At 44.1% G+C, this 13588-nt stretch overlaps 1 protein-coding gene across 1 annotated transcript in view; it reads left to right on the top strand.

Moving 5' to 3' along the window:
• Positions 1-13588, top strand: part of FAM20C (FAM20C golgi associated secretory pathway kinase) — a 90587-nt gene that overhangs the window by 58543 nt on the left and 18456 nt on the right. Inside the window, exons 4-5 of the mRNA XM_072983004.2 lie at positions 11656-11748; positions 12521-12636. Of these exons, the coding sequence (XP_072839105.2) occupies positions 11656-11748; positions 12521-12636 (209 nt within the window). The remainder of the gene's footprint in view (positions 1-11655; positions 11749-12520; positions 12637-13588) is intronic.

Genomic DNA, 13588 nt, shown 5'->3' with positions numbered 1-13588 from the left:
AACTTATGGTGACTCTAGTTAGGATTTATTAATTATGACAGAGTTTTCAAAAGGTAACTTACCATTTCCACTTCCCAGGGAGTTTTCATGGCTTGAGTGAGGATTTGAACCCAGGTTTTTTGGGCCCTAGTCCACCCCCTATAGGGACGTGGTGGCGCTGTGGGTTAAACCGCAGAAGCCTGTGCTGCAGGGTCAGAAGACCAAGCAGTCGTAAGATTGAATCCACGCGACGGAGTGAGCGCCCATAGTTTGCCCCAGCTCCCGCCAACCTAGCGGTTCGAAAGCATGCAAATGCAAGTAGATAAATAGGGACCACCTCGGTGGGAAGGTAACAGAGTTCCGTGTCTAGTCGCGCTGGCCATGTGACCACGGAAGATTGTCTTCGGACAAAAACGCTGGCTCTATGGCTTGGAAACGGGGATGAGCACCGCCCCCTAGAGTCGAACACGACTGGACAAAAATTGTCAAGGGGAACCTTTACCTTTACCTTACCACCCCCTATGCCATACTGACCCTCAGCAGGACCTAAAAAATGCAAAGTGATGATGTTAGCTTACACCTTTTCCTGCCAGCAACTCCACCTTTGGGCTGCACCTGGAGAAGGCGGGCAAGAATGATTATCGCAAAATGATCATAATTAATAAACAGAAATGAACTCCTAGCCAATAATATTGATTCGTAATCATTGATGCTGTGATGGGGATAAGAAGCTGCCAACAGGATGTGTGTGACCATGGCTGCGTTAAATTCCATTCTGTACTCGTTCGGAGAGCGAAAGACTCATTGAAGCCAAAGGTTCTGCATCACTGATTATTCATTAAATCTCAATTAAGGGATGCTGGGCGACAGCCAAAACCTTCAGATACATAGAAGCGCTTCTTCCTTGTCAGCTTTCCTGATGGAGCTCGGCAGTGATTTTCTGGTGCGCCCGTCATTTTCAAAGAGGTGTTTCATTTACGAGCTGAGGACCCGTCTGTAGGAGCTGGAATTTAATAAACTCTCTGTTGAAAAGTGCTGCCGGAGAAAGATAAGATTCTCTGACCTCAGAGAGACCATGGATCTCTGGTGGCATCTGTCCAGTGGGAAAAGCACATTCCTATATTTGAGTGAAGGTCAGGTTGTGAATATATATGTGTGTGTTCACATGTCCTTGTTACAGGAGAGGGTGTGATCCTGTTCAGTATTCCAGTCAACTGTGCTTTGCTTTTAAATGCTCCATTTGCTTACCAAGGCAGGTAACACTGGGTCCTTGCATAAATTAAACCTTGTTCTAGCCCCTTGGAAAACATTTGGAGAAAACAGTCCACATTTTTGATGTTGATATTTTAAATGCTTCTGTTTATCTGCGGGCTTTTCTTTAGCACCACTGAATGGTCTGGCTCTACATCCTCCAGAATATATTATTTTGCATTCACTTCTGACTCTCCTTGGGTGTAGCTAGTTTCCTATAGGGAAATACCAATCAGATCTCTAGAGGCGGTAATGTTCAATACCTTCCTCGTTCTCATCGATTTGGTCTGTCTCCACATGGTGAAACGTCTTGGGGAGGACTTTGCAGACACGGTGAGATTTCTTGCCTCCAGCACAAGGAACATAAAAAAAATCTCTTTGAATTTGCATTAAATGGCTCTGTGCAAAACATGCAGCTTCTCCCTTTCAGAAACTCTGAGACATACACAGCACATGTAGAACCTTGGCTGATTGTTCAAAAAGGAATAAACAAGCTATTCATTGGTTCCAAACCCTACGCATTTGGCACACAAAGCAGTAAATATTGTAATTTTGCACGATTGTACATTTTGTCCAAAGTTTTTCTATCGAATGCAAGAATTCTTGATGAGAGTGCCAGGAAGTATCTTGTTCTCATATTCCTTCCTTCCTTCCTTCCTTCCTTCCTTCCTTCCTTCCTTCCTTCCTTCCTTCCTTCCTTCCTTCCTTCCTTCCTTCCTTCCTTCCTTCGCTTTCTCCAGCTTTCTCCTTGGGGAGACCCAAGGCAGCTTATGAAATACTTAAAAGACAGATACTAAGACAGCTGAAAGTAAAAGAACCAATATTTTTTGAAAAAAATAGGCACATATTAAAGTTATTCAATAATACCAATTGGAAACTATTTAAAAGTACACTGAAGAAAGTAAAATGCATAATGCCCACTTTAAAAACAACAACGACTCTTCCTCGGCAGCTAATTATTTACTAAAAGTCTACTTAAAGAGAACTGTCTCAGCATGCTGATGGAAGGATGCTACAGGGGGGACCTTCTTGGTCTCCCATGGGAATGGGTTCTATAGCACAAGAGTAGCCACAAAAATATGCCCTTTCTTGTTTCCTCATCAGATATGCCAGTAAGTTTGCGAGGACCAAGAGAAAAGTTTTCTCCAAATATCTTAAAAGTCAGGAAAGTTCAGGTGGGGAGATGCAATCCTTCACATAGGTCCAACTGTTTCCAGGGTGTTGAGAGTTTTATAGTTATTATGGGTACAAAAATCAGCACTTCTGAATTGTGTATAGAAGTTGATGGATACAGAGTGAGGATTTGTGCCCTCAAGCAAGTATTTACTACCCTGTTAGCCAGAGCAGACAGACACACAGGTATCTGGAAAATGTAACAATGACAGCCAAAAACATACATATAGAGAGAAATAGCTGAGATGAAATGTATTCACATGATGAACACACATATAAGTGGAGTGAATACCAGTCAAGGTTTTTTAGCCATTACTAAATGTAATAATCATGCTACTATCTGCTGTTATTTTCTTTCACAACTACCAGACCCATATTTCAGGATAAGACTCAAAGGTCATACCCTATATTAATGTGAATTATTAATGTCCTGTTGTTACGTTTAATCATCTTAATTGCCTTTAGAGTTCTCTCTCTCTCTCTCTCTCTCTCTGCTTTTGCCTGGCTTTGTAACTCTTGCTGGAATGTTTATAGTAGAACTGAATACCAGACAGAGGTCATAAATTATGGTATGTTGAACGTAGCCAGACACCACTGGCTCTTAAGAGTCCAGCATGAATCTTTTACAGCACTGGTCCCCAACCTTGGGCCTCCAGATGTTCTTGGACTTCAACTCCCAGAAATCCTGGGCAGCAGAGGTGATGGTGAAGGCTTCTGGGAGCTGTAGTCCAAGAACATCTGGAGGCCCAAGGTTGAGGATCACTGTTTTACAGTGTTGATCCCTATTTACCATCTCATATGTCTGACAAAGTGGGCTAAAAAGGGCCACAAAAGCTAACATTAAAATATAATAGCTAGTCTCTAAGGTATCACAATGCTTTTTTTCTTTGTTTTTGCTTGTGTGTGTGTGTGTGTGTGTGAGAGAGAGAGAGACAGAGACAGAGAGGGAGAGAGCATTCTGATTTCTGTTATTTGTTTTATCTTATTTTAGACTCCAGATTCTACATTCTAGGAGTTCCACCTGCCAGATAGGCACTGAAATGTATTTCCCTAGAGGAAGGCTGGGCCAGAAGGCCTCACGGCCCAGAAAAGGCCAAGTTCAGGCTTAGTTTCCAAGGAAACAGAAGCTCTCCCTGGTGCTTGCTGGGAATTCCAGCAGTGTCCACTTTCTGGGGAACATAATGTTCTGGAGCAATGCCTACACCCAGAGCATCCTGGAGAGAACAGTGGCAGCTGAAGCAGCATAATGGGATTAAATAATAATATTTAGAGATGGGCACAAACTGCCGAACCGACGCTTCGTGCTGGTTTGTCGTTTGGCCAAACAGGTGTTCGGTGCTTCCCAGCCCCACCTTGTCCGGTGGGCACCCAATCAGAAGGAGCGCCCTGGCGTCCTGGCCCCGCCTCCTCCAGACACTGGCTCTGAGTCGGTGCCTGCTTTAGGAGGCGGGGCTGGGAAGCACCAATACCTGTTCTCCTGAAAAGCGAAGCAGCACAAATCACTGAATCGCTGATTCGTGCCCATCTATAACAACATGGTAATATTCAAAACATCCTCCATTGCCATCCCACTCCACTGACATAGCACTTTGGATAAGCTCCACTACTGTTTCCAGTAAGACCCGGAGCAGAGTCACCCGCACCCCTGAAATCGGAGTCACCAGCTTCCACTACCTAGGAGAGCTGGCTTTTCCTTTCAGGATAAGCTGTTTGACCCAACGCAGCCCTGAAGGAATGGACACATATGTGAAGATTAGAGACGCTCTACTTGGCTCCCAATTCATGCAGAAATCAGCATGTCCCGTAGACTCTCGGAATGGCAGCCAAATTTTTCCCATATAAATAAGCACAGACATCTTTTCATCCTGTTTCTATGCCATTATAGACCTCACTCACGCCTCCATCTCCTACTGTAATATTCTGCTGATTTATATTGCAAATCTCCTTCCTCCCCTTCTCCCCCAGTTGGTCATAGAACGTGTGTTTTATGTCCAATCTTTAATGTCCTTTTGTTAGTGATTTATCTGATATGGGGGGAAGGGGAAGGAAGCTGCAAATTATCTACTGATTTGCTACGTCTGTCGCCACCCGTACCGACAGATCAGTCGACAAAGGTATTTTTGCGAAATGGAGATGAAACCCAATTGTTTTATAAGTTGGATATATTGGAGGACGCATCTCATCAGAAGCTATTTCCCCCCTGTAAATCAGGCGACATGCATATATTTTTGAGGAGGTGATTAAATTTCTGCAGAGACACACGGTGTGCTTTGTGAATAAGTTCCACCTAATGAATATATTTATCTTCCTAGAAGCCCACAATATTTCCTGGCGATTCTGCTAGTAACGCTCTACATATAAATAATGCAGAACGTATTGTCAGCAAACTGTCCCTGCTCCCCACTTTTCCAGAGCCATTACGCCATTAAAATATATATATATCCTCAGATTTTCTTTGCTGCGTACACCCAGCAGGAGAAATTGAGAGAGAGAGAGAGAGAGAGAGATGGGGTTTTTTTTTACAATCAGTGATGGTGGAAGAAAAATCATTTGATGCTTATATGTGTAAATGCCAAATCGTAAAGTTCACAATTCGCATTATTTTTAGTATCATTATTATTGCATGGAGCCGTAATGCTGGAAGTTGGGTGTCTGCTCGTAGCACGGTGCTTAGAAAACCGTCAAGCATAGGGCTGGGCAGAGGTTCCCCGATCTGATTTGTAACACATTTTGGGGGTCTTGAGCATGACCCCATTTGATGTGCAAATGCTCCCGCTCAATTCGCAACCTGGATCCAAACTTATTTGCAAATATGTGATGTCAATACCTTGACTCGTTTGCACTGGGAAAACAGAGTGGTTGTAACTTTATTTTGTGCTGAGGCACATGAAACGTGAAGATGCAGTGGGGGAGGAAACCTGCCTCTTTTCAGATAGGTGGCTTCAGAAGCTTGTGTACCGGGCATATTTAAATATGCCTCTCTCTTTTTTTAATACCGCTAAAATGAATTTTAACCCTCCCAATGTGATGTGTGGTCTAGAAACAAATTGATTTGTAAATTAGCTTTGCTTCATTCCAGAAACAGTTTTGGGCATCCTGGTTCAGTTTTTGATCCAGAATATGTGATTGGTCTGAATCTGGTTTGTAGGCAGAGTAAAATGTAAGTTCTCCTCAATTTACATCCTGGGATAGAGAGAGAAAGCTAACGCTCTCCCTAATGCATGGCTCCTCAGGCTATAGTGGATTCAACAGTCACAAGATCATATTTTTAAAAAAAAAATTAGCAGGGATGGAGATATCATCCATCTTCCAGCATTGTTGACAAGGGATGGGATGTTCAGATTTTCTAGACAACAAACACCATAATTCTCCATTCTGAGAGTCTGCCCTGCCTTGCAGGCATCGTACAAACAACTGAAGAGAAGAAAGACTTAAATAAGAAGGCATTCAGACTTAGCTAAGCCTAAGGTAAAGGTAAAGGTTCCCCTTGACAATTTTTGTCCAGTCGTGTTCGACTCTAGGGGGCGGTGCTCATCCCCGTTTCCAAGCCATAGAGCCAGCGTTTTGTCCGAAGACAATCTTCCGTGGTCACATGGCCAGTGCGACTTAGACACGGAACACTGTTACCTTCCCACCGAAGTGGTCCCTATTGATCTGTTTGCATTTGCATGCTTTCGAACTGCTAGGTTGGCGGGAGCTGGGACAAGCGACGGGCGCTCACTCCGTCGCGTGGATTCGATCTTACGACTGCTTGGTTTTCTGACCCTGCAGCACAGGCTTCTGCAGTTTAGCCCACGTCCCACCTAGCTTCACCTAATTTTCATCAGCAAGAAAGCTCCTGGAGCAGCCACAGGAAACTCAGATGGAGCTAGGCCCAGCCTCAAAAACTTAAGCGTTTCTCCCAAGTGCATCGCATTCTGATGTTTGTAAGGTGTCTGCAAGGTAGATCGAATGGAGAATGATGGTACTGTAGTCAAGGGGGAGGACCATCCCCATTGCTGGCCAACAAGCATGCTGGGATTTTTTTTTTCCGTTCACAAGGAAATATGATAATGCCTCCCAGTCGTTCAGTGTGAACTCACCTTAAGTGCTGAAAGTTACCTATTTGGATTTTGTTCCTCTTTGGGTGCATGAATTTTTCAGGAAGGAGGGTAACATAGGGTTGCGGCATGGGGAGAAGCATTAAGTCTGTGCTCTGGCCTGTCTTGGAAGGTCAGAATCCCGGGGAGTGCCTATGGAGCCAAGAGGACTTGGTAGCAGAGGAGTTTTTCTCCATTGTAAACGTGCAGCGTTTTGAGAAGGCTTTTAAAAACGGAGACGACAGTTGACGGTTTGAGAAGGCTGGGTTGGATGCTGGAAACGAGACATCCCGGAGAGGTCGTGAGTAGGGCGAAGTTCCACAGGTTTCAACCAACCTGCCAAGAGATGTCATATCAGACAATGCCACTCCAGGCTCACATTCAAGCATTGGTTGGTTATTTTAATTGAAATCATCCTGTCCTTGTTTGTGACCATATTGGCCGCACGCTTTTAACCAATCTGTACGGTTGCGGCTTTAAAAGAACAACCGTTCCCAGAAGCTTCCTTTTCGCCTTTTAAATAAACCGCAAGGCTTCTGAGAAAGAGATCAACCCCCCTGCCCCCAAATACCAACTTTTGTTATTTTCCAGTTTAATTTTTTTAACTTATTTTTCATACTCATTATATTTCATAATTCATTATTATTAACAAATCATCTCTGTCTTCATTTTCATCGTCATCGCACTTCTGGAGGTCCATGTGGCTCCTGGAGAATGCCACACAGCAACCCCAAATCGCCCAGAATTGCCAAAATTCTCTATGCCCCCTCACTCAAATTCTCCTGGTGGAATGTGGTTCTCCAGTGAGAGCGGGGGCGGAAATAGTTCACCGCCACTGATCCACAAACATTCAGCCAAGCTAGTCTACTTCTGCTTCTGGGTTGTCTGTCCTGTGGAGGACCATCAAGACTATTTTTGTGGGGCTCCAAAGCAAGAACATCTGCAGAAATCATCTTGAGAAGATTCCACGAGGGTACATTAGTGGAATGTGTGTACATAACACATACCATGGCAGCAGAATGAGTCTATCTGTTAGGCATAAAAATAATAAATAAATTTAGATTCTGGAGAGGGCATACCCAACCAGTCTCCCTCCAGATCAGTGGTCCCCAACCTTGGGCCTCCAGATGTTCTTGGACTTCAGCTCCCAGAAATCCTGGCCAGCAAAGGTGGTGGTGAAGGCTTCTGGGAGTTGTAGTCCAAGAACATCTGGAGGCCTAAGGTTGGGGACCACTGCTCCAGATAACAAGAGAATTCCACCTCTGGTGGACATGATTCTCCTTCTACACATACACACACACACAGAGAGAGAGAGGTGCACATCCCATGATAATCTTTCTTGCACTCATCTGAACTTGTTCCAGTTTGTTGGCATCCTTCTTGAACTGCACTGTCCCCGACACAGAATTCAAGATAAGGCCTAGCCCGTGCCGTATAGAGGGGGAACTAATATTCCATGAGATTTGGAGACCCCATGCTTCTATTAATGCACCCTGAAATAGCACTCACCTTTCTAATCTCTTTTGGGTTGCAATACAAAATCACTTAAAACAGTTTGCCAGCATGCAGCCCTCCCCATAACTCTGAGGGATGCTGCAACCTCTGTGATGCAGCAAAGAATATTAGCAACCAGCAATAAAACAAGATCAAAGGTGTGCGCTATTTTGTTAGGAAATGGCGCCTCTGAGGAACATTTAGCCTTAGGGTGTGAGAAATCAGACTCATTTAACCCAAGGGTGTGATTATATCGCAGTAATCACATGCCTGTAATCTTGTTTGGCATAATTAGTGAAAGTCTTCAAGATCTTGAGCAGAGACAGTCTGGAAGAAGGAGATGCACTTTTTCATATTTCAGAAAGTAAATACAGTCATTACGCTGTGATCTTGTAAGTGGACTATTGCCCTGATAGGCTAGGATATTGGTCTCCTGATAGGCTAGGACTTTGCTGAACGTCTGCCCAATTACAGGCTCAAATCCTTAATAAGCCCGTTGGCTTCTCTTCGTTATGTGCTTCAGTGCCCTCCTTTCCCTGCCGTCCCAGGCTTTTTTCTTCTTCCTAGAGTAGCGGTCGGGTCCAGATGTTCTTGGACCACATTTGTCAGAAATCCTGCCCAGTACAGCTGGGAGTGAAAGCTTCTGGGAGTTTTAGTCCAAGAATATCTGGAGATCCAAGGTTGTGAACCATTGCTCAAAACAAGTGGTTCCCAACCTTGGATAATCCAGGTCTTCTTGGAGGGCAACTCCCAGAAATCCTGGCCAGCACAACTAATGGTGAAGGCTTCTGGGAATCGCGGTCCAAGAACATCTGGGTTACCCTAGGTTGGGAACTATTATCCTAACAGTGGAAAATCTCTAGGAATGGGAAGCCACCAATTTATAGATGGAAATGTTAGCTTCTTTTCCTTACACAGATGACTCCATGGCAGCATGTCGCTATGGTTCTCACCCTTTAAGAGGGTCAGGTGTTTAGCCACACTCTGGACAGGACAAGAGAATGAGGATCAGAATTCTTTTTTGTGCAGATCATGCAAAACGACTATGGTGGTGGTTTTGTTGCAACCTCGTTGGACTTTTTAAGCTGCGTTCAGCCATTATTTTGGTGCTTGCAGTGAGTGTCTGCTTATTTCTCGAAGGGAAAGGATCCTAATGTTTTCATGCAGAGAGGCCGATATCATATTAGGTCGATGTTGATGAAAACAGCAACGACATTTCTTCTGTTGCCTAGAAGCAAGGAATCTCAGGGGGGCCAGCTTCTGCTTTTGGGGAAATGGGTAGTTTGAGCATTGGAAGCTGTATTGGGGAATGCGGTCTGTTTGACAGATGAATAGCAACTCCTGTAGATGTCTTTAAAAAAGGACAATGTCATTTTCCTCCCATGGGGAAACCTTGTTTTGTTTCTTGGTAGTGAATATGGGGATCTGATTGCTGGCTAGATGGCTAGATGGCTCATCTAATCAGAGACTAGGACTTTAATTCCCCATTGGGCCTTCCAGGAGAAAAGCTACCCTGGGTAGCCTTGGGCAAGCTGCACGGTCTCAGGTTGCCTGCAGAAGGAGTGGGAAACCTGATTATTCGTACCTGGAAAACCTTGAAAAGGGTCACCATAAGCCAGAATTGACTTGACAGCATGTCATTGCTATTAAGGGAGTCTGATGGGACCTTGGGAAGCCAAACATTGCCCCAGTTCCTTACTCTTGCGAGTGGATAATCTTCTTGGTCATCCTTCTAAGTCGCAGGGTGACGGGTGGCGTCCTATTCTTAGAAACGGTTTATGCCGCAGGAAGATTCTGATAATGCCAAAGAAACCAAACAGTAGGATTCCAGAAGGGCTAGAAATAGGTCTGGTGTGTTTCTGCTCCATGGATACATCGGTGCATAAGTTGAGCAGACATTATTCATCTTCCTAAGGAGGTACTAAGTCTTGGAAATGCCATCCGAGTAGAATTGGTGGAGGGACTTGCTCATTAATGAAGTAAGGTTGTGAATGAGTTCTTCCACATTTTCTCCCCTGAATGAAAAGGTTGAGGAGTCTGGTAGGACCAGAATCCACAAAATTAGTCTTGAGAAACAAGACTTTGCCCAGCTGTCACAGTGCATCAAGACACACTATTGAAAGTAGGTCAGGCAATATCCAAAGAAGCAAAACAGGACAAGACAAAAAAGTGTGGCACCATATAGACTATTACATTTTAATATAAGCTTTTGTGGACATGTCTACTTCATCAGATATACGGAAACAGAATGAAATGTTGAATGAAACATCGGTTTCACCATCAGACCATTCTAAATATTCCTTGGCTCTTGGGTGTTTGGTACATCATGCAGTAATTTATGGCCTATGTTGCTTTAGGGTACTGTTGTATGATCAACTGCTAGCAAGATTACCTACGTACCCATCCATCGATCTATCCGATCTTCAGAAAGCGAAAAAAAAAACCCATTTAAAACATCGTTTTGCGATCGCAATTGCGACTGCAAAAACATCGTGAAGCAGATTCGTCATTATACGGGGTAATCGTTAAGCGGGGCATGACTGTAAAATGCAAAATTAATTAATGAAAAATTTCCTTAAAAGAGTAAAAATTAGAACAGGGCAAAATGATTGGCATACTGCTTCATCAGAAGCAAGGGGCTAAGGGGAAATGTGGTTTTGTGGGGGGGTTTTTGTTGTTTTTTTGCACCCCACAAATATTCGATTTGCCTTGAAATACAACTTGTGTTTTGTGCAAAACTCAAGGTTTACTGGGCAAAATGCCAGGCATCGCAAGAGGGGGAAGCGTCATTTCTATCAATGTGTTTCTCCTTATTCTTGACGCACATGAGAAAGTAAGCACATGGGATACCGGGAAGCAACTATCATAGTTTGTAAATAATGCTGGCTTATGTGGGTTGACTGTCTTAACTGGGTGTGCAGTAGTTTTGAATGTTTATATCAGCAACAAGGGGTGGGAGGTGAACCCCCCACTGACATATTTTACTGGTTTGATTTAGTGACTGATTATGCAAGTGGAGAGAATCCACTCTGGATTTTATGCAGAACTTTAAAGAACTTAAAACTTTAAACCCCGTGTTTAAACTTGGTTGAGCACCTCTGATTGGCTCCTGTAAAGTTCGGACCGAAACCCGGAGCGAATTTCCCACCCCACACAGGTGTGGGAGTCCCCAGACCCCTCTGAATTTGAAGCGAATCAGAAGTGGGGGGCCCCCTTTGGCCCTCTAGATATTTTGGACTGCAGCTGTCCCAGACAGCAATTGGCAAAGCCAGTGGTAACCAACAGCAAGAGTTGTGCGCCAAAAAACTGGAATAGAGATGGACGCAAACTGCTGGTTTGGCAGTGCATGCTGGTTTGTTTAGTGGCTGAACAGGTGTTTAGGGCATCAGAGTCCTGCCTCCTCCAGCAGGCGCCCACTCAGAAGTGGGGCAGGGAAGGCAGGCTGCTTCCTTCAAGTGTGCGCCTGCTGGGGGAGGCAGGGCTTTGAAGCACCGGAAACCATCTGTTCGACCAATAAACAAATCAATGGTTGGTGCCCATCTCTAATTCAGAAACCCAAAGATTCTCACCTTTAATATGAGTAGTGAGAGAGTGTGTGCTCTGAAAACAGGCTCCTTGTACATTTAAAGGGATTCTTCTCAAGGTAAATAAACCTTTGGTGGTTGTCCTTCTTTTTCAGACAGACAAGAGAGCAGGAAACTCCTCCAGACTTCTTTTATTTCTCTGACTACGAAAGACATAATGCTGAAATTGCAGCGTTTCATCTGGATAGGTAAGAAACATCGTTTGTTTTTAAAATATGTATCTGACAAAAAGGGCTCCCACTGAACTTTAGTTTAAAACAGAGACTGGGTGGCCCTTCAGATGTTTATGAAGGGCCTGGTGACACAGTGGTTAAACTGCAGCACTGCGGTCAAGACTCTGCTCATGAGCTGTGTTGGATGTCACTCGACTCTGTTGCAAATATACAGTGGTACCTCGCAAGACGATTACCCCACAAAACGGTTGTTTTTTTTGCTAGACGTTGACTTTTTGCGATCGCAAAACGGTTTTTCCTATGGGGGGATTTTGCTGGACAATGATTTGGTCTGTGCTTCGCAGACCGTTTTTTCGCAAGACGACTATTTTTACAGCTGATCAGCAGCTTCGGAAAATGGCTTCCCTATGGGCGATCTTCACAAAACGGGTGTTTTCGGGACCGATGCTTCGCAAGACAGAAATTTAAACATCTAATTGGCACTCCGTAAAATTGCTTCCCTATGGGTGATTTTCGCTGGATGACGACTATTTTCCCCCATTGGAATGCATTAAACGGGTTTCAATACATTCCAATGGGAAACGCTTTTCGCTAGACGATGTTTTCACAAGACAGCAATTTAAATGGAACGGATTAACATCATCTAGTGAGGCACCACTGTATATGCATTCATATGTTAAAATTTATTTATACGATCTGTGGGGAACCCTATAATACCTATCTTATCAGAGGGGGAGTGTTAAGAGATTATTTTTAAATTCTTAATTTTTTACCCTTTTTTAACTAGGATCCTGGATTTTCGACGTGTGCCCCCAGTAGCTGGCAGATTGGTGAACATGACCAGAGAAATCAGGGACGTTACACGTGACAAGAAGCTATGGCGGACATTCTTCATCTCACCAGGTATGGACTAGGCTTCTGCAAGAAACATACTGACTTATTTAACACAGTCCTGTACCACCATTAACCAAAAGAGATGTCAGATGGTTTCAGACAATGCAGCCATTAAAATAGTAAACTGAATAAACCTCCAGTTATTACACAACAGCAAATAAAAAAAATTAATTCTGTATGTACGTAAGTATAGATCACAGGGGTCTTTGATGGCACCAAGACTGGCTGGATAACTCAGCAGTGTAGGTATCTGGCTGCAGAGTCAGAAATTGGGAGTTTGATTTCACACTCTGTATCGCAGAAGAGCCAGCCTGGGTAGCCTTGGGCAAGCTGCATAGTCCCAGGATGTTCCCAGAAGAAGAAAATGTTAAACTATGTCTGTCTATTCTCTATCTGGAAAGCCCTGGAGAGAGTCACATTAAGGATGGCACACAATTATTATGCTGGCTGGATAGCTCAGTGGTTTAGGTCTCTGGCTGTGGAGAGTTCGAATTCCCGCTGTGTCTACTGAGAGAAGAGCCAGCCTGTGTGGCCATGGGCCAGCTGCACAGTCCCAGGAAGCCCCCAGAAGGAGGAAAGGGAAAACCTTGAAAACCCTAGGAAGGGTCACCAGAAGACAGAATTGAATTGACAGCACACGATACATACATAAGACCGGAAACTTACATGGATGTCTGAAGGTGTTTGTGGGCTGGAACACCCAGAATTCTACCCAGGGGATTCTGGGAGTTGGAGTCTATACAATCCAAACGGCACATCCTTTTCATCTCCAATTCCAAATAAGAGTAGACCCACAGAGTCAGTTGCCAAAAGGTAAGTCTCACTTACGTAAACCCTGTTGGGTCAATGGGTCGGCTTCAGTTGGGATCAGCATACATATTATGGTGTACTCCCCCATATATATTATGGTGTAGAAGGGGATACGCCATGAATACATCAGAATACAGGATAAGTCTCAGAC

This window comes from Pogona vitticeps, chromosome 13 (assembly GCF_051106095.1).
Source record: "Pogona vitticeps strain Pit_001003342236 chromosome 13, PviZW2.1, whole genome shotgun sequence".
Taxonomy (NCBI): domain Eukaryota; kingdom Metazoa; phylum Chordata; class Lepidosauria; order Squamata; family Agamidae; genus Pogona; species Pogona vitticeps.
The sequence above is the reverse complement of the archived record's forward strand: the minus strand, read 5'-3'. Positions and strand labels throughout refer to the sequence as shown.